This window comes from Macaca nemestrina, chromosome 6, assembly GCF_043159975.1.
Source record: "Macaca nemestrina isolate mMacNem1 chromosome 6, mMacNem.hap1, whole genome shotgun sequence".
Taxonomy (NCBI): domain Eukaryota; kingdom Metazoa; phylum Chordata; class Mammalia; order Primates; family Cercopithecidae; genus Macaca; species Macaca nemestrina.
In genome coordinates this window covers 38,449,532-38,471,080 of record NC_092130.1, presented here as the reverse complement: position 1 = coordinate 38,471,080, position 21,549 = coordinate 38,449,532, and the positions used below count along the sequence as shown (strand labels likewise).

Sequence of the window (21,549 nt, the reverse complement as noted above, 5' to 3'; positions counted from 1 at the left end):
AGAAGCAGGTCTGGGATTGTTGTGAGAGTCTCTGCCCTAGGTAGACCACTGCCTCGTGATCACCTCTAGGGATTGGTAAAAATTGGAATTCTCGGGCCCCATCAGAACTACTGAAAACAGCCTCCTGTGAGCACTGGGCTCGCAGTGGTTGGAGTGACGACGGTCGCGCCGGCAGCGCCGCCTTGGGCCTGCGGGAGGCGCCCGAGAGACAGGGGCGACCACGGCGGCTGCGCAGAGTCCTCTCTAGGCCGACTACCCCACCAGCGGGATCCGCTTGGCTCCGCTGACAGCTCCCGAGAACGGAAGAGGCGGTGCGCCGGTTGAGCAGGGAATTGCTAGGCCTGGTCGGCTGGCGGCGGTGAGTGGGCCCCGGGCAAGGGCGGAGGGCGGAACTTTGGAGCTTGGCACTGCCGGGTGGCCGGAAGGTACGGTGGGGACAGCTCTCTGGGCGCGCGAGGCAGAAAAGGGGACCGGGCCAGGACTGTACAGTGGGCCTCAGTCGCTCAAACCCGGGACCGGGCGTCCGCAGCCCAGCTGGCCGGGACTCCCTTCCGGACGCTCCTGAGGAGGAAGAGAAAGGTGTGGGCCCTGCTTCTTTGGGAGGCCCCAGGCTGGCCAGCAGCTCACACGCCCGGATAGCGCCCTCTGATCCCAGCGCTGGGGCGGATAGCTAGCCTTGGACTTGCCCCTGTTTTGGGGTAGTCGCCCAAACGACTCCGCACGCCGGGTGGCGAGCTGAACCCAGACCAGGACACCCGAAGACCAAATGGATTGAATGAGAAGGAAATGGGGGTAGCAACCAGAATTGAGGTACTGGATTCCAAGTGACAGCTTCACAAGCTGAAATCTAGTAGGGTAGGTCATGAGGAACTGTTGAAACACTGCTTGGAGTAGAAGTTGCTAGCCCTGACTGCATATTGGAATCACCTGGAGAACTTGGACAACTACTGAGGCCTGAATTAATTGTTCTGGGTGTGGCCTGGGTATTCAGATTTTAAAAAACAGCTCCTTAGAAGATTCTAATGTGCAGTCAGATGGAGAACACTAACCTAAAACCATAAACTGCATGAATGAATCTCTCATCCCATTTGCAAATGTTTTAACAGGAAGAAACAAAAAGCTTAATTAGCACCATATATTCCCACCTAGTAAAATTGTTTAAGATTAAATAAGACAATGTGAAAGGACCTAATACTGTAGGTAGTAGGTGCTCAATAAATGTAAATTGATTCTGAATCTCATTCTTATTGGGGAGTTACACATCCGAGAATCTGTAACTTTTTAATTATGGTTTTGTATATGGTATTTTTGCATATAATTTTAGGGTGTTGATAGGATTCTCCATAACCCATCTGAGACCATACTCCCTTTTCCCCTCACCCCAGTGAAGAAGCCTAGCTCTAAAGCGTTTAGAATAAAACTTAAAAGTTTCTGTTTGTGTATTCTTGTTTTGTTTAAGTATTTTTCTGTTATCAAAATTAACCATGAGTGCCACTGGTGGTATTAATTCATGAACAAGAGAGGAAAAACTGGAGGGGGATGGCAAATGAAGGAATACAAAAAGCAGAAGAGGAAAGGAGAAAAAACAAAACAAGAAACTGAAGAGGCTGTTTGTTATGGGGCATGGTGTCCTGTCCTCTCATATGACCTTGGTGTTCCTCCTTACCTCCTCCCATGGCTGAGGGCAGACAGATAAAAAGTCCTCAGTCATTGCTGGGCACATGCAAATACTCCTTTAACCACATGGCTCAGTCAGTCTGCCCTAGGAGAGTAACATGCACCTGTAGATTAGGATTGGCTGTATGTTAGGATATGTTTGACTTAAGTGGTGATCATGGAAATTCAGAATTTTAATTTGGAGAGGGTCCTAACACCATCTTTTGTATTTCTTTTCTGCAGATGGCAGGATTTTCATAGTATATGTAGTATGAGTTCCACATCTTGGCCTCTTATCCAGCTTCAGCAGTCTCAGCTCCACCAGTTAGAGAATAAATGGGATTTGCACGAACTCCACTCTGAGCTGAAATACAGACTGTGGTGTTAATATTCTTTTCTTCTGGTTGTTATTAACAGGTACTAACTGACCTCAAGTAGAACATGTAATTGTGTCTTTTAGGGAGGCAACTTAAGCAGAGCCATGAACTAACGTCTCCTAGAAAAAGTGTTTTTTGAAATGAAATCATTTTAAATTTCACAGTATGACCTTTTAGAATGTAAAAAAATCCTAACTTTTAAATTATGTACATTTTAATTAAAAATATTTTAGTTGTGAGGGAGGATATTTGCAAATGCAATTGTTGTTCAGTATTTTAATTGACAGAATGGTAGTTTTGTTTTATTATAATGATTTTTGTAAATTCTCATTGCTTATTTTTTCCACATTTAAATTATCTGAAATTGCTGTATCTTTCAGTTGACGCTATTTTAAAAAACATTGATTCATACTTTATTTATTTTTATTTATTTATTTATTTTTTTGAGACGGAGTCTCACTCTATAGCCCAGGCTGGAGTGCAGTGGCCGGATCTCAGCTCACTACAAGCTCCGCCTCCCAGGTTCACGCCATTCTCCTGCCTCAGCCTCCCGAGTAGCTGGGACTACAGGCGCCTGCCACCTCGCCCGGCTAGTTTTTTTTGTATTTTTTAGTAGAAACGGGGTTTCACCGTGTTAGCCAGGATGATCTCGATCTCCTGACCTCGTGATCCACCCGTCTTGGCCTCCCAAAGTGCTGGGATTACAGGCTTGAGCCACCGCGGCCGGCCCCATACTTTATTTTTTGAGACAAGGTCTTGCTCTGTCACCCAGGCTGGAGTGCAGTGATGCAGACATGGCTCACTGCAGCCTCAGCATCCAAGGCTCAAGCGATCCTCCTACCACAGTCTCCTAAGTAGCTGGGACTACAAGCACACACCACCATACCTGGCTAATTTTTTATAGAGACAGGATCTTGTATGTTGCCATGGCTGATCTCAAACTGCTGGCCTCAAGTGATCCTCCTGCCTTGGCCTCTCAAAGTGCTGGGATTACAGGCATGAACCTCCACACCCAGCCAGTTCATACTTTAATAGTAGCTAATTTCTTTCTTTCTTTCTCTTTCTTTTTCTTTCTTCCCTCCCTCCCTCCCTCCCTCCCTCCCTCCCTCCCTCCCTCCCTCCCTCCCTCCCTCCCTCCCTCCCTCCCTCCCTCCCTCCCTTCCTTCCTTCCTTCCTTCCTTCCTTCCTTCCTTCCTTCCTGTCTCTGTCACCCAGGCTGGAATGCAGTGGCGCAGTCTCAGCTCACTGCAGCCTCCGCCTGCTGAGTTCTAGTGATTCTCAGTTCTCGTGCCTCAGCTACCAAGTGGTTGGGAATGCGTGCACCACCACGCCCAGCTAATTTTTGTATTTTTAGTAGAGATGGAGTTTTGCTGTGTTGGCCAGGCTAGTCTTGAACTCCTGGCCTCAAGTGATCTGCCTGCCTTGCTCTCCCAAAGTGCTGGGATTAAACGCTTGAGCCACTGTGCCTGGGCCTTGCAGCTAAATTCTTAGTATTACCTAAAATAATGGTAAATCTTTCTTAAAATTATTATCTTTTAAATATTCTTAAGTCATAATGGTAAATCTTAAAATTGATGACTGCTTGGATTTGACAAAATCTGTTATTTCAAAAATTTAATATGGTTTTGCTGCTTGCTCAGTTATCTAATTTTCTTGTATAGTATCTATGCCTGTAACATCCTCAAGCACAGTTTTCTCAACTGGAAGCAATTTTGCCTCCAACCCCCATCCTGTCCCAGGACTTTCGGTGCTACTTGGAGATTTTTTTTTTTTTTTTTTGAGACAGGGTCTCACTTTGTCACCCAGGCTGGAGTACAGTGGTGCTATCATGGCTCACTGCAGCCTTGACCTCCCAGGGGTGATTTGCCTGCCTCGGCCTACCAAAGTGTTGGGATTACAGGCGTGAGCCACTGCACCTGGCAAATTAACTTATTTTAAGAAAGCAGTGTAATACACTTTGACTACTTTTGCGAGCCAGGCACTTTGCTAGGTTCAGTGGACAAGTCAAAGTAAACTTGTGATTTGTCCTTTTCAAAGAAAATTTTCAAATTGTGCTTTCTTCCCTCTAATTCAATCATAAAATATCTAACTGATAAGGTCAGAAATTAGAAGTACCACAACCATCCTTTTTGAAAAAGACTGTTAATATTACAAAATGAATGGAATGCCAGATATGGCTGTCATTTTTGGTTTGGGAGGAAAGTGAGAATATCGAGTAATTCTTTGCAGTTATTGGTGAGGAACTTTTTTTAAAGTGCCATTAAACTTTTCCCACCTCTGTGCATTTTCTTTTCTTTTTTTTTTTTTTTTTTTGAGACGGAGTTTCATTCTTGTCACCCAGGCTAGAGTACAGTGGTACTATGTTGGCTCACTGCAGTCTCCACCTCCCGGTTCAAGCCATTCTCCTGCCTCAGCCTCCCAAGCAGCTGGGATTACAGGCACCTGCCACCATGCCCGGCAAAGTTTTGTATTTTTAGTAGAGATGGGGGGTCGCCACGTTGGCCAGGCTAGTCTCGAACTCCTGAGCTCAGGTGATCTGCCCGCCTTGGCCTCCCAAAGTGTTGGGATTACAGGCGTGAGCCACTGTACCTGGCCACCCTCTGTGCATTTTCTGTTCTTAACTGATTTTAATGTTTTCAGGTCCTCAGAAAATTAAATGTCGTCAGAAGACCGAGAAGCTCAGGAGGATGAATTGCTGGCCCTGGCTAGTATTTATGATGGAGATGAATTTAGAAAAGCAGAGTCTGTCCAAGGTGGAGAAACCAGGATCTATTTGGATTTGCCACAGAATTTCAAGATATTTGTGAGCGGTTAGTTAATAATATTTTCTTAAACAGATTTTTCTAAATATTATTCTTTATTTCTTAGTGTACCTTAAACTATTTGTCATTTCGTGTTTATAGGCATTAGTGATAGGTGGTAGTATTACAGATTTAATGCATATTTCTGTTTTAAATGAAAATTGCAATGAGGGGCAAACAGTTTTCAATTTGATTCTACCTTTTTGATCACTGAAGAGGGATATTATCCTGCGTATTTCATATATCCTAGTCTGCTGACTAGCAGTTTATCAGCCATGAGTCATTGGCTATTACATAGTGATAATCAAAGAGAAAATTAATGTATGTGAAAACACTTAGAAATTTTCAAGTACAGTGGTGGTTGCTAATACTATTTGGTTTCCAGAATCATTTCAACTGCTATAAACATATGACACATGCTGTTACTCTGTGACCTTTTGCTTCAGAAAAAACAATACTGCTGGTTTTGATACAGACATTACAGAAGACCTTGATGCACACTTTCTCAAAATGTTTCTGCTATAAAGGGATTGAGTAAGGAACGTAAGTGTGGTAATTTAAATGCAGCTTTGGTTGTGAGAGTGTTGTATGCTATATCATATCCTCAAACCTGAGATCATTGTGTTGGCACAAATTTTCCCAACTGATTCATGGATAGTTGGGACATGCTGGTCTAAGTAGGTCATGTTGTTTAATGGAAATGAACATCCTTTCTCTAGATCATGTCTTTAATCATCTACTATAAACCAAACCACAACAAATCAAACATTGTGTGTTCCTTGGTCATTAGTGTTAGGAATTGTACCCAGAATTGTATACAAGAATAAGTTGTAGTATTTTCATTATACATTTCATGGTGCTGAGTAGATTTTTCAAGGGCTTACAAGATTTTTTTTAAGGTGGTGGCTACCAAGTTAAAGTTAGGAAATAGAAAGTGCTTTGGGGGAGGGTTTTTCCCTCAACTAAAGCATTAAGTCTTTCTTGAGCACTGCTCAATGGTAATGGACACTCAAGTGTTGACCAACTGATCCTTTCTAATCTTTGTTTTTGGTTCAGGCAATTCAAATGAGTGTCTCCAGAATAGTGGCTTTGAATACACCATTTGCTTTCTGCCTCCACTTGTGCTGAACTTTGAACTGCCACCAGATTATCCATCCTCTTCCCCACCTTCATTCACACTTAGTGGCAAATGGCTGTCACCAACTCAGGTTAGACTTGAAACTTAATTTTTCCTATCCATTTTTAGAAACTTAAAAATCATCTTTAATTGAAGACTATCTTAATGATCTTGAATTCAATGCATGAAAAACAAATGGCTTTGGTTTTGTAATTTTTTTCCCTTGCCTTGGTGAATCCTGATGTTAAGAAATTGAAAATGTTTGGTGTTTTAAAAAGGAATGGCAGTAATTGAAACAATCATGAATTGTAGTAGGAGTAATTTTTAAGCAAGTATATTATTTCTTTTCTTGTTTTGCTATTTTCCCGTTTAATCTGTATTATAATGGAGACTATGAGGTTTTCCTCATTTTCCTTAGATATTGATACTACTTTTTTCTCAGTTTCTTATCCATTCCTTAAATGAAAGATTCCATTGTAATTAGGACTAAAAATTGAGCTAATGTAGTTATAATAAGCAAATTTTCTGAGTAAATACAATAACTGATTTTCTTTGTAAAATCTGTATTAATAACAAATAACAGTCAACTGGTATCACATAGACATAAATGCATACAAGTAGAAATGTGTATAGTTCCTGTAGATACCTCAGTAAAGCTTGAGGCCTTATGTTAAGAGCCTCATTATATAGCCCTGGGTTATATATACTTTTCTAGTAACAACTTCAACTCTTGATTGAGAAATAAATATGACTCGAAGCTAAATATAAATAATAGAAAGCATTATAGGATAGATAATGAATCAGTAGCAGCTGCTTTTCTAGAAGTCATAATGAAGATTGATAGACTGATGCGTATTAAGACAAAAACTCAGCCTGTGCAACATGGCGAAACCCAATTTCTACAAAAAATACAAAAATTAGCCAAGTGTGGTGGTGCATCCCTGTAGTCCCAGCTACTTGGGAGGCTGAGGTGGGAGGATCACTTGAGCCTGGGTGGCAAAGATTGCAGTGAGCTGAGATTGACCCACTGCACTCCAGCCTGGGTGACAGAGAGAGACCCTGTCTCAGAAAAGAAAAAAGACAAAAGCTGTCAGAATTGCTGACCTCAAGCAATAGCTCATTAGTTTTTATCTTTGGATCATACAGTTTTCATTCCCCCATCCACCAATCTAATCTTTTCATTGAGAGTACTTTTGCAAACTTGAGCTTATGGCTTAAAAGCAAAATTAAACCTTAAAAAGGATAATATAGGTAGAATAAAAAGGCGTATTACTTTACATTCTAATATCTGTGCCAGAGGCAACAGTTGCAAGACAGTTGATTTGTTCAGGAATATCAAGACTGTTTGGCATTTAGGCCACTGATAGTTGGCTGAATTATTTAGATCTTCATAGTCCTATTTCAGCAGAGAGCTTTTCATACTTTACATCCATGCATGTGCATGCATGCACACACATATGCGCACACACGCACAAAACAGGACAGATTAACTGGATGTGTGGTTGCAGTTTCAGATTCCAGCTAACCAGCATCTACTTAATGCTGGATTTGGGGGTGGGGGTGTGTGCTGGGGAAGAGAGTTGTTCTATGTGTTGCAGCTAAAATTACAGAATCTTTATCAAATAAATGTTTATGCATATAATTAACATTTTAATTAGTCTCTTATATTCCTTCTTGGTTCAGTTCTTGTTTGTTGCTGTACCCTGATTCCTTGGCATTATGACTCTCACCTGTTAATAGTGAATTTGACACATAGAGCTGTCATTCCCTGAATTGGGGTGGATAGACAGAAGTGGTTTTAGTTTTCTAAAACCTTGTTCCTTATTCCTCCCCAAATATACTTACACAGTCTCTTGCTCTTTTCCCTGAATTCCCATCCCCCTTCCATTTACATGCATTCCAGCTGCCTTTCTCTCTCTCTCTGTCTCTCTCTCTCTTTTTTTTTTTGTTTTTTTTTTTCTGAGATGGAGTCTTGCTCTGTCGCCCAGGCTGGAACACAGGGGCGCAATCTCAGCTCACTGCAACCTCTGCCTAGTGGGTTCAAGTGGTTGTCCTGCCTCAGCCTCCCAAATAGCTGGGAATACAGGCGCCCACCACCACACCCTGCTAATTTTTTGTATTTTTTAGTAGAGACAGGGTTTCACCACGTTGGCTAAGCTGGTTATGAACCCCTGACCTCAGGTGATCCACCCGCCTCGGCCTCCCAGAGTTCTGGGATTACAGGCATGAGCCACCACGCCCGGCCCCAGCTGCCTCTCTTGAGAAGGGACTGGAGAAGAAAAGAGGTTGGAGAATGGCTTCTTCATAGGACTTGGTAGTTCACACAGCACTCAGAGCTTCCCTTTTAGTATTTATCACATTTTACGGATTTTAGCAGATTTCTCAAAAGCATGGTTGATTTATAAGGATATTTATGTAAATGTGAAAAATTATTAGTTGTTCAATCTTAACTCATCAATAAGTATTTAAGGTAGTACCTGTGCAGGGTTTAGTCAGTGGCACTACACAGAGCATAAGAAACAGAAAATCTGGTCCCTTTTCATTTGTCATTTAAATTTACAAAATTTGTTTGCCATCTGGAAGGCCTATTTTTGGATGTTTACCTAAAAAAGAAAAGCTGCTTATAATTCCTGTGCTCTAGTTACAAATATTTTATATTTCTAATGGAAAATCCTCTTATATTTGCCTTTCAAATTGAACAGACCATTTTTAAAGAGGAAAATTCCAAATAATTTAACTTTGGTTGCTTAGCTTAGGAAGTGTAAGCTTTCTCTATGGCTGCCAAACCTTGCTGAGGGCTTGTGATTAGGACTAGGGTCAATGTCAGTCAACTTCCCTCCATTAACCAGGATCTGATATAAGCCCAGATTGCTTAGTTAAAAGCAGCTTGTAAATCTGAACAAGGACTCTGAGGTTGAATTCTGTGAGTGATTGTTTCAGATGAGTTGACATTTTGATAAAACTGAAAGAATTGGCCGGGCGCGGTGGCTCAAGCCTGTAATCCCAGCACTTTGGGAGGCCGAGGCGGGTGGATCACGAGGTCAGGAGATCGAGACCATCCTGGCTAACATGGTGAAACCCCGTCTCTACTAAAAATACAAAAAACTAGCCGGGCGTGGTGGCGGGCGCCTGTAGTCCCAGCTACTCGGAGGCTGAGGCGGGAGAATGGCGTGAACCCGGGAGGCGGAGCTTGCAGTGAGCCGAGATCGCGCCACTGCACTCCAGCCTGGGCGACACAGCGAGACTCCGTCTCAAAAAAAAAAAAAAACAAACAAAAACAAAAACTGAAAGAATTAATTTTAAAACTTGAGTAGTATTTTTAAACAATTCTTTTTCCAACCATTATTCTAGGATACCAACAGGGCTAGGACTCCTAAAGGAAGAAAAATAGTTTAGTTTTAGAACTAGATCTCTTTCTCCTACATGAGATATATGGCAGTACTAAAAGATTAAAGAACAGAAAAAAGTCTTCCATTTCAGTGGCTAAAACGTACAGCTATTTCTCTACCTTGTGGAGTCTTGCTATTTCTCTTGTTCTCATGGTACTTCTTGCTTCTGACTTTGTGTTCTACTTTGGCTCATGTTGCTGAATAGTTTAAGAAGTGCTCCAGTAAGAATGTTTATACTGTTTTGTAGCACAGTGTATCACAGCAGTAAAAAAATAGTGTTAGAATAAGGCCCTAACTTGCAAGTGGAAAAGATTTCTCGGGAAACCAGGAGTTGGCTGCAGCATCATTTTTCCGAACTCACCAACATCTTCATGTGTTTTCTCCTAGCTATCTGCTCTATGCAAGCACTTAGACAACCTATGGGAAGAACACCGTGGCAGTGTGGTCCTGTTTGCCTGGATGCAATTTCTTAAGGAAGAGACCCTAGCATACTTGAATATTGTCTCTCCTTTTGAGCTCAAGATTGGTTCTCAGAAAAAAGTGCAGAGAAGGACAGCTCAAGCCTCTCCCAACACAGAGCTAGATTTTGGAGGAGCTGCTGGATCTGATGTAGACCAAGAGGAAATTGTGGATGAGAGAGCTGTGCAGGATGTGGAATCATTGTCAAATCTGATCCAGGAAATCTTGGACTTTGATCAAGCTCAGCAGATAAAATGCTTTAATAGTAAATTGTTCCTGTGCAATATCTGTTTCTGTGAGAAGCTGGGTAGTGAATGCATGTACTTCTTGGAGTGCAGGCATGTGTACTGCAAAGCCTGTCTGAAGGACTACTTTGAAATCCAGATCAGAGATGGCCAGGTTCAATGCCTCAACTGTCCAGAACCAAAGTGCCCTTCGGTGGCCACTCCTGGTCAGGTAACTGTTTACCCTGCTGATGGTTGCCTCCTAATTCTCTTCCATAAATGGAGATATCATCTCAAGAACTTCCTTGATAGGGCTCATGGGGCAGTCTGAGGCCTTGGAGCCAGCCCACAAGTTGTTTTGCTGTATCCATTAAGAATGCTATGGTCTTAGTCTACTGCTTAAGCAAATGGAATGCTTCCTTTGGCCTTGCAATGGGCAAGGATGAGTGTTAGTTATTAAGTAATTGTGATAATTTACTTTGTATATCTGCTAGGATCCCATAAACCTTGGGGAATCACTAGCTTATCCTTGTGTGAGGTTGGGATCTGAAGGGGATATCTCTTGGAATGATTAACCAACTTTTATAGACTTCAGCATAAGTACAGCCTACTTAGGTTTTGTTGTTGTTGTTGTTGTTGTTGTTTTGTTTGAGACGGAGTCTTGCTGTGTCACCCAGGCTGGAGTGCAGGGCCACGATCTCAGCTCACGGCAGCATCTGCCTCCCGGGTTCAAGTGATTTCCTGCCTCCGCCTCCCAAGTAGCTGGAATGGTTAATTTTTTTTGTATTTTTAGTAGAGACAGGGTTTCACCATGTTGGGCAGGCTGGTCTTGAACTCCTGACCTCAAGTGATCCTCCCACTTCAGTCTCCCAAAGTGTTGGGATTACAGGTGTGAGCCACTGCGCCCAGCCAGTTTTTTGTTTTCTTATTAAAGCATAATTTTACTTAAAATAAACTACACATTTAAAGCATACAAGGCTAGCATGGTAGCTTATACCTATAATCCCAGCACTTTGGGAGGCCAAGATAGGAGGATCACTTGAGGCTAGGGGTTTAAAACCAGCCTGTGCAAAATAGCATGACTCCATGTCTGAAAAAAAAAAAAAATCAGTCAGGCATGATAGCAAGTGCCTGTTGTCCTAGCTACTAGGGAAGCTGAGGCGGAGAATCACTTGAGCCCAGGAGTTCAAGGCTGCAGTGAGCTGTGATTGCACCACTGCACTCCAGTCTGGACGACAGAGTAAGACCCTATCTCTAAAGAAATAAAACTAAAATATAAAATGAATTGTACACTTTGCTTAGTTTTAACAAATATGTAGACCATAATTGCCATCTGAGTCAAAATATACTTGGTTTGATTTTAAAGTGAAAGAGAGATTTTAATTTATGTGCCCATCTGGTTTACACTAGCATCCTAAGAATCTCCTCAGGTTCAGAACTGGTTGTGGAATCATCAAACCTATGGTGTTTTGTATTTCCCTCCAGGTCAAAGAGCTAGTGGAAGCAGAGTTATTTGCCCGTTATGACCGCCTTCTCCTCCAGTCCACCTTGGACCTGATGGCAGATGTAGTGTACTGCCCCCGGCCATGCTGCCAGCTGCCTGTGATGCAGGAGCCTGGCTGCACCATGGGTATCTGCTCCAGCTGCAATTTTGCCTTCTGTACTTTGTGCAGGTTGACCTACCATGGGGTCTCTCCATGTAAGGTGACTGCAGGTATGTTTTAACTGTGAACCCAAATCCTCTATCCCCAATCTCTCCCTCACATTTCACTTTCCTACCAGTGCCTTATGACTTCATTCTTCAATTTTAGAAGTATTCCTTTAGACGATATTTCTGTGTCAGTGACTATCCCAGGCCCTGGGGCTGTAGTAGTGACCAGAAGAGACAAAATCTCTGCCCTCATGGAACTTACATTCTACTAGGGGAGACAGGAAAACAAAATAAGGATATTAGGTGATGGTAAGTGCTGAAGAGGCAGAAGAAATAAAGCAAGGACAGGATATGAAATGTTCTGAAGGGGAGGGGACTTGGGATTTTAGTTAGGGAAACCAGGGGAGGCCTCACTGGCAAAATGGTTTAAGTAAAGACTTGAAGGAGGTAGGAAAAACCATGCAGATACCAGGGAAGAACATTCCAGGAGAAGAAATGGCATGGCAAATTCTATCTACGAACATGGAATAATGTAGATCCTGGATAGCAAATGCAGGGCATCTAAGCTGCCATTCTTGTCTCCATGGCACATGTGTTTGACCATTTATCAAATGCTTTCTCCTTGAGCCCAGAGAGGCCTCAGAAACTTCCTCAGCATGGCACTTCGGACAACTACCCTCTGATAAAGTAGACACAGGAGTGAAATATGTTTGCCATTTCCAGTCTAGATAAGGAGTCATAAATCAGGCCCTTAATGTCGATTTAACTGGACTTTGGTGGCTTAGTCTTTCTCAGACTAACAGTGATAATGATAACAGCTACTTCACAAAATTGCAGCTCGAGCAGACAACAGTAATTTCACCGGGTTATTCTAAGGATGAAGGGAACTAATATTGTGCTATTCAAAATTGTTATATTTGTTACAGTGGTCTATAATGAGATATAGAAATTGAGAGGGTTAGAAACTTTTATAGTGATTTCACATAATTTTATGTCAGTCAAACCTAATAAAAATTTAGACTTTTTTTCATTTTTCTAATAAATTGTTAGCTGACTGGTGGTGCACACTTGTAGTTGTAGCTATTCAGAAGGCTACAGCAGGAGAATCTTTTGAGCCTTGGTTAAGACTAGTTTGGGCAACATAGTGAGACTCTGCCTTTAAAAAAATTAAATCAAGCAAACCTGATTATATCTTATAAAAGTGTTGATCCTTGACATATTAGAGAAAAAACTAGGCCTTTACCATAAATAGTTTGAGAAACAGTGAGCTAATCCATGTAAAATGCAGAATGGGGTTGGGCATAGTAGCTCACCTCTGTAATCTTAGCACTTTGGGAGGCCAAGGTAGGTGGATTGCTTGAGTCCAGGAGTTTGACACCATGGCAAAACCCCGTGTCTACAAAAAAATACAAAAACTAACGGGATGTGGTGGTGCACACCTGTAGTCTCAGCCACTCAGGTTGCTGAGGCTGGAGGATCGCTTGACCCCGGGAGGTAGAGGCTGCAGTGAGCCAGATTGCACCACTGCACTCCAGCCTGGGGGACAGAATGGGACCCTATCTCAAAAAAAAAAAAAAAAGGAAAAAGAAAAATGGTAATTATTAATGCTATTATTATTGTAGTTATTGCTTGCTAATGTTAGCAGACTGTCATTATTTCCAAGAAAGTATCCTGAGAGGAAAGAGTGAGTAGATAATTTCAGTTGCCTCAGGCAGCATCTTGTAGAAGGTAAGGCCAAATGGGATGGAGAAGTTAGCAAAGTATAATATAAGCCTTTACTTTAGACTTCTGTAACCTTTTCATTAAAAGTCGACAGTACATTTCAGGTGTTTCACAGCATTCAGGGATTTAGTAAAATTAGGAATCTCTCCCTCTCTTTGTATGTATATATTATATAAAATATGAAATACCAACAATTTTATTATTTTGAGAAGACTAAAGCAGTATAACCTTTGTCCTTAAGATGCCTAGGAACACAAAAATGCATTGAATGATTAGAGGAATGAGATTTATATTACTTCACTGCTACATTGAAGTAGAGGTGATGGAGCCGTGGGAATGCACTACACAGGAAGAATTCACAGGTGAAAGCAAAGAGTGGAGATAGGATATAGGATTCGGTATCAGAAGATGTCTTTTGCTTTAAAAGGGAGATAGACTTCCGAATAATGTGAGGAAAGTAAACTGATAAAATAAACAGAACATTGTTGGGAAAACTCTTTAATTGTGTTGAAAAATTAAGTAATAGAATTGTGAACAAAAGCCTCTTGTCTGCAAGTAAAGCCTTTGGGATTAGTTACCTGTTCCATTTCAGTTAAATGATAGAGCAGTAGAAGCCAGACTGAAGAGTATCAAGGGAAAACTTTTCAGCACCTATAGCAAAGCATAGTACAGGGTGAGACTTGAGTGGTAAGTTTTATTCACTGATTTTTTTTTTTTTTTAACACAGAATTGAAGAGGTAGTCTTTGCTCTTAAGCCAAAGGTGCCTTTGTATTTGGTAGGCCTCTTCATTATCAAACGGTGAATGGTGCCAACTTAGTGGAAAAGTCAATGTCTGTTTCAACCTTTGTATCTTCTAGATAAGTCAGTCTTTAACTGCATACTTCTAGTTGCATAAACATACCAACATTAAGAAATCAAAACAAAGGAAAAAAATAACCTATCTTATTCTACCACTTTTAGCAGATACATCTTTTCTAGTTGGGGGATTCCTTTCCATTCATTATCATTTGTGCATGTATAATTTTTACTGGGTTGTAACATAAATATACTTTTTTTCTGGATTCTGTGATGAGTGTTTTAATTGGGTTGTAGCGAACGTAATTATGTTTTTAATAATTGAATATTGCGACATTAAATGGCTCTTTCAAACATAATTATTTCCTTAGAAATTTAATTTTTTTGCCACTGTTATATGCATCTCCATGCATATGACTTTGGATTACTTCCTTATGATAAAGTTCTAGGAATAACATTATTGAATAGTCAAAGATTATAGCCATTTTTAATGATTTTTAGTTAGCATTACAAAGTTATATAAAAGTTAATTTTCCATTTCACTTTCTAGAGAAATTAATGGACTTACGAAATGAATACCTGCAAGCAGATGAGGCTAATAAAAGACTTTTGGATCAAAGGTATGGTAAGAGAGTGATTCAGAAGGCACTGGAAGAGATGGAAAGTAAGGAGTGGCTAGAGAAGAACTCAAAGAGCTGCCCATGTTGTGGAACTCCCATAGAGGTAAATGATTTGGGACAGACTTGGAGGCCATCAGACTTGCAAGCATGCTATGATTACCTTAAGAAGCCTTATTAGTCAATTTTATGACTTACAAAACACATGCTGGTATTATTACACCTTCCTTACTTGGAAGGTGGAAATTTCACTACTAAATCTTGTTATCGACCTTAAATGTTTGTAGACTTCCCTTTTCAAAGTCTTTTCTTTGTGTCTTTCTTACAGTGACCATTGTTCTTACATTGTATCCATCTCAAAATTGAATGGGTTGTAAGGAGGGCATACTAGAGCTATGGTCACTTCTTACCTCATCTATGTGATTAAAAAAAATCAAATCTGACCTCTCAGAACTATTTATCCTGGAATGCTGCACACCTGTTTAAGATACACTCAGGAATTAATCTGAGTCAAAATAATTACACAACTCTATTGCTTCTTGACAAAAATCTTAATATGTTTTAAAATCAAAATACATCTTTGCATTTGATTCTATTGTTCTAATCTATTATGTCTGAACTGAACATAGTAGTGATACTCCAGTTAAGGAAACTGGCACTATATATAATCACTTTTTTGTTTTTTTGATACTGAGTCTCTCTCTGTTGCCCAGGCTGGAGTGTGGTAGTGCAATATAGGCTAACTACAATCTCCGCCTCCCAGGTTCAAGGAATTTTCATGCCTCAGCCTCCCGAGTAGCTGGGATTACAGGTGCCAGCCACCACACCTGGCTAATGTTTGTGTTTTTAGTAGAGATGGGGTTTTACCATGTTGGCCAGGCTGGTCTCCAACTCCTGACCTCAAATGACCCACCCACCTTGGCCTCCCAAAGTGCTGGGATTACAGGCATGAGCCACCACACCTGACCATATAATCACTTTTGACATACCTTAGCCCTATGACAGAGTGGAGGACTTGGTACCAAATATTTACTTGGATTTATGTAAAAATTAAAAACCCACACGTTACATCCAAGTATTTTAATATTAATCTACATGTTCCAGTTATATGTGTGTGATTTTTATCTACTGCTTATCAGAAGAGATTGTGCCAAGTAACTAGTTGTAGTAACACTAGCTATTTTCTGTATTTTAGAGTGCAAAATAGAATTACATAGTCATCAGTGTGTTACATTGATATCTCAACCCTGCATAAGAAAAAGGAGAAGACCAGGACAATGTTGTACTGAATCACTTTGGCATGTGCATGTCTCTTCTGCTCTTACAGCCTTGATATTTTTCTCTTTCTATCCTTCCCACCAGAAATTAGATGGATGTAACAAGATGACATGTACTGGCTGTAAGCAATATTTCTGTTGGATTTGCATGGGTTCTCTCTCTAGAGCAAACCCTTACAAACATTTCAATGACCCTGCTTCACCATGTTTTAACCGGTATGTATACACAGAATTCCTTAGGCTCTCCAGCAATTTTTGGTACTTGATTTGCAGACCACACATCCAGTGTTTTATTTAAGTACTTGGACTTATTTAGAGAATTCTCTTACATGTTTTCCCCCATGAAGGAATTTTTATATTATTTTCTCAAAAATGAGCTTTATAATGAGAATATACACTATCTGGAAGTTTTTATAGTGAAAGTTTTCAAACATACAGAAAATTTGAAAGGATAGGACTATGAATAGTAGAATACCTTCCACCCAAATTAACAATTGATAAGACTTTGCCATATTTGTTCCCTTAATATTTTTGCTAAACTACATGAAGTTGGAGTTATGATAATGCTTCAACTAAATATTTCCACGTTTCTCCTAAGATAAGGAAATGCTTCTACATCATGACAGTACTTTTAAAAAATTTAATGGCCGGGCGCGGTGGCTCAAGCCTGTAATCCCAGCACTTTGGGAGGCCGAGACGGGTGGATCACGAGGTCAGGAGATCGAGACCATCCTGGCTAACACGGTGAAACCCCGTCTCTACTAAAAAATACAAAAAAAACTAGCCGGGCGAGGTGGCGGGCACCTGTAGTCCCAGCTACTCGGGAGGCTGAGGCAGGAGAATGGCCTGAACCCGGGAGGCGGAGCTTGCAGTGAGCTGAGATCCGGCCACTGCACTCCAGCCAGGGGGACAGTGAGACTCCGTCTCAAAAAAAAAAAAAAAAAAAAAAAAAAAATTAATGATAGTGGCATACTGTTATCTAGTAAACAAACATTTGAAACTTCCTAATTATTTCTGAAAATATATTTTAAAGCTATTTGATTGAACCAGAATCTAAACAAGTTCAGTCACTGTATTTGGTTCTATCTCTTTAGTTTCTTAATGCAGAAAAGCTTTGGCCCACCTTTTTTGTGTGTGTGTTTTGTGAACATTCACTTTTTTTTTTTTTTTTTGAGACGGAGTCTCACTCTGTCGCCCAGGCTGGAGTGCAGTGGTGCAATCTCGGCTCACTGCAAGCTCCGCCACCCAGGTTCATGCCATTCTCCTGCCTTAGCCTCCCAAGTAGCTGGGACTACAGGCACCCGCTACCACGCCTGGCTAAGTTTTTTGTATTTTTAGTAGAGACGGGGTTTCACCGTGTTAGGATGATCTCGATCTCCTGACCTTGTGATCCGCCCGTCTTGGCCTCCCAAAGTGCTGGGATTATAAGCGTGAGCCACCACACCCTGCTGAACATTCACTTTTTGAAGAGTCCAGGCCAGTTGTCTTATATAACGTCTTACCTTCCAGAGTTTTGTTTGTCCATGGTGTCCTTTAGCTAGTTTCTCTATCTTATTTGCTATAAACTGGAAGTTAGGTCTAGACTGAAGTTTGATTAGATTTAGAATAATATTTTTTATGCTGATACTTCATGAGGAGTGATGTGTATTCTGTATTGGATCACATCAAGAGGTCCATGATGTCCCTCATTAGTATGGTGCTCAGTTCTACAGTTTGCTTTATTGTAAAGGCAAGTTTTCCATTTTGTTATTAGGAAGTAATCTGTGGGGTGATTCCTTGGCACAGTGTGAATATCTTGTTCTCCAAGAGCTCTCCACTTTCAGCATCAGTTGATGATCTTTGTTAAGAGGTGTCTGTTAAGTAAACACATTGGTATTGTGAAACTGTAAGAGAAATTGAAGAAATAAGCCCTGCCATGAACTGTTGGAAATCTAGTGTTGGAAATTGCATAAATTGTACATAACATAAGGAAAGGAAGACAAATTGACAGCTACAAAACATTCTATAAATGGAGGGTGCAAGGACTGTGAAGATAGAATGGAGTGATGAGCATGTAATAGTAATAATAGTGTCTTGAAAGAGTTCAGTTTAAATTGCCTGACTTCCCCAGTCTTAGCTTATTCCATGTATTGTATACGCTGGTGTCTTGAAAGAGTTCAGTTTAAATTGCCTGACTTCCCCAGTCTTAGCTTATTCCATCTATTATATACGCTGAGTATCAGTTTTGTGATACCCATCCTCCCTTATTGTTTATCCTTGGTCCTGGAGAGTTTGTCTGGATTCTAACAGGACTGTTTTGTTTGCTTGTTTTAATTTGGAAAGGAGAGCTTTATTTCTCATAAAGAGTTGAAGCCGGCAAGGTGGCCATTCTGACAGGTTGGGAAGCATAGCCTTCAGCCGGAAGCTGAAAACAGACACTTTAAGGGTGGGAAGAGGAAGACAGGGATTTATGCTCTACAAGATAGCCAGATACACATATTCAGTAAGCTATAGGAGGAGTCATGAATATTTATGAAAGGAGAAATATGCTGCATGTGCAGTTGAGCTTCATTACCCTTCAGGGGACCCATGTTCAAAAAATGGCACGATCTCTGGGGGAGGTCTCTGATATCAAAAGGTGAAGCAGAGAATACGAAAACCTCAGTACACATCCTCCATAGACTGGCTAGAACCACTCCATGGTCAGTGGTCCATTGACAGGAAGAAATGCTGGTCGGTTTTTGTGCCAAAACTGCAGAAGGGAGGGGCAGCGTTAGGCGGTTGGTTGATATCAGCAGTGGAGCAAGTCTTCCCAGAGGGTTGGTTTGAACCCTTAGGGAAAGAAAGCCTAATGGTGGTCAATGAGGGAGGGGGGTATGACCAGGTGTGTCTGGCCTCCCATCCCGTCATGGCCGGGAACTGTTTTCAAGGTTTCTTTGGGATTCCCTTGGCCAGGAGAGGGTCTGTTCAGTTGGTTGTGGGCTTAGGGTATCATTTTTATTTCTCATTTTCCCCCTTTTGACTGAGATTTGCCAGAGGCACCATTGATGGTCAAACTTATTTTGTCCCATATCATTGCTGGAGTGTTGTGGCTAACCTGCCTTGCCTCCATCTAGGCCCTCAGTGGGACCCGTATGGCCAAGGGACATAAGGCTATAAGACAGCCAATTAAATCTTCTAGGCCAGATGGGAATGGAGCTGGACAGGCACTCATCCACCTTAAACGGGCCGTTCTTTTATTTTTTATTTTTTTGAGATGGAGTCTCGCTCTGTTGCCCAGGCTGGAGTGCAGTGGCGCAATCTCGGCTTACTGCAAGCTCCGCCTCCCGGGTTCACGCCATTCTCCTGCCTCAGCCTCCCATGTAGCTGGGACTACAGGCACCCACCACCGCACCCAGCTAATTTTTTGTATTTTTAGTAGAGTCGGGGTTTCACCGTGTTAGCCAGGATGGTCTCAATCTCCTCACCTCGTGATCCGCCCGTCTCGGCCTCCCAAAGTGCTGGAATTACAGGCGTGAGCCACCATGCCCAGCCCAAACGGGCCGTTCCTCACCAACTTTAGGGTAGATTGTTCAAAGGGACCCATATTTCAGCCCTCCTCAGTGGAATGATTAAAGGAGAAGAAAAGATATACAAAAATGTTATCATAAGAGTACAGAAAATATTTTTCAGTGAAGGAGAGGCAATTTACATTGTTTCATTCAAGTGTATAGAAATGTACCTTTTTTAATGCTTCCAGGCTGTTTTATGCTGTGGATGTTGACGACGATATTTGGGAAGATGAGGTTGAAGACTAATTAACTACTGCTCAAGATATGGAAGTGGATTGTTTTTCCCTAATCTTTCGTCAAGTACACAAAGTAACTTTGCGGGATATTTAGGGTACTACTCGTTCACTCTTCCTGTGTAGAAGATATGGAAGAACAAAGTTTATATTTTCATGTGGTACTACTGAAGAAGGTGCATTCATACATTTTAAAATGTAAGTTGAGAAAAATAAGCCAAAGGTTCAGAAAATGAAACTACAGAATATTAAATATTATAATGTGATAATGTGCCCAAAGCTCTGAATAGTAAAAAATTAAATATTTATTTTCTTCCCCAAGCTTTAGGTAAGGAGAAGAGGGGTCAAGAGTTAAACTTAGAGACCCTTTGTCTCTGAGAAGCATCCCTCTAAGACATTCTGTTGGAGCTCCCTCAGTACTACTATTCCTTACAACTGGAGTGGGTAGAAGCCTTTTGAAAATTATACTGAGAACCTGATCTCATTTACTCCATGTTAATCATATTCCTACCAACCTAAATTTCTGCCAACTCAGTTCTCTTTGGAGGAAGCCCTTTACTCTATAACTGACTGGATGGTCCAGTGTCATTTTGATCTGCTTTTCAGAATGGAAATTTATAATAATTTAAATATATGTTTTAATACCACAAACACTGTGGGGCACTTGATATTTATTAGTGGTGTATATGATCCACTGGTTGCAGGCCAAATCTAGAATTTAGTGATACTGGCTCAGAAGAATTTAAGTTCTATTCAACTTTCCTAGGAGTTAGAACCTAGATTCAAAATGACTTGTCTTTGCTACTTTTGTTCCACATTCTCTCTCTTTACCTTTGCCCTACCTTCTGTTTGTAAGGACGATTTTAGTATTAATTCCAGGAACACATGTTTTTATTTCCTCTGCTGGAATAGGAGAAAGCTTAATATATTCCCAAGCTGAATGTTCTTGAATTATCTGCATTCACCACTGTATATGCATATAGTGACAGTATAACCTGTCTATACCACGGTAGTTCCAGTCCTAACTTTCTGAATTATTCTTAAAGATCTTCTCTAACAAGCTATGGGAATTTGGCTTCATACTCTTTTTTTTGCAACAGCATTGTTCTGGGTGATAATTTTGAATTGATACCTGTTCTTTTTTTCGGGTTTTGTTGGCTTTTTGAAAAATTGTCTTTTCTTATCATTGGTGGGTGGCTTGGTAGCAAAATAACATTTTTTTGGAAAAGAGGACAGAAAAATTGAACTGCAGCTTGAGAACATATTCTTTTTTTCCTACTTCGTCATTGAAAATTGAGGAATCACTTTTAACTGTTTTAGGTGTGTGTGTCCAGAGTGAGCAAGGACTATGTTTTTGGATTGTCAAAGAGGATGCTTAATCTTAAAATAAAAATAAATTTAAAAATCATCTTATAATTAGAACAGAGTTGCTGCTATTTGTTCTGTCACCAAGGCAACTAATCACATTTTAAAACTGTTCGGCATATAACATATTCTTAAAGTAAGAAGAAAAAGGTCACAGAATAGCATCTCTTTTACCTGGGCTTATGACTGAGCTTAGGTTTTAGGGCCCATATTTTGTTTAAACCAGATAGTTTCATGGTCTTCGATTCAGGACATTTTGTGTAAAAATTGAGGTTAATTTAAAGAATAAATTAAAGATAAGAAATGGAAATTAAAATGATTTGTTCTATAATATA

At 40.8% G+C, this 21,549-nt stretch overlaps 1 protein-coding gene across 6 annotated transcripts; it reads left to right on the top strand.

Moving 5' to 3' along the window:
• Positions 1–223: 223 nt before the first annotated feature.
• Positions 224–21,549, top strand: LOC105466968 (ring finger protein 14). 6 transcript variants are annotated; one of them, XM_011716211.3, is made up of 9 exons: positions 224–358; positions 1,900–2,073; positions 4,674–4,843; positions 5,891–6,042; positions 9,728–10,255; positions 11,509–11,737; positions 14,743–14,915; positions 16,172–16,302; positions 19,805–21,549. In XM_011716211.3, exons 3-9 carry the CDS (start codon positions 4,690–4,692, stop codon positions 19,860–19,862), a joined length of 1,425 nt encoding a protein of 474 aa, XP_011714513.1. In that variant the 5' UTR covers positions 224–358; positions 1,900–2,073; positions 4,674–4,689; the 3' UTR covers positions 19,863–21,549. The 6 variants fall into 6 exon arrangements, with proteins under 6 accessions (XP_011714513.1, XP_011714517.1, XP_011714516.1 ...); XM_011716212.3 differs by lacking the exon at positions 224–358 and adding an exon at positions 394–810; XM_011716213.3 differs by lacking the exon at positions 224–358 and adding an exon at positions 394–855.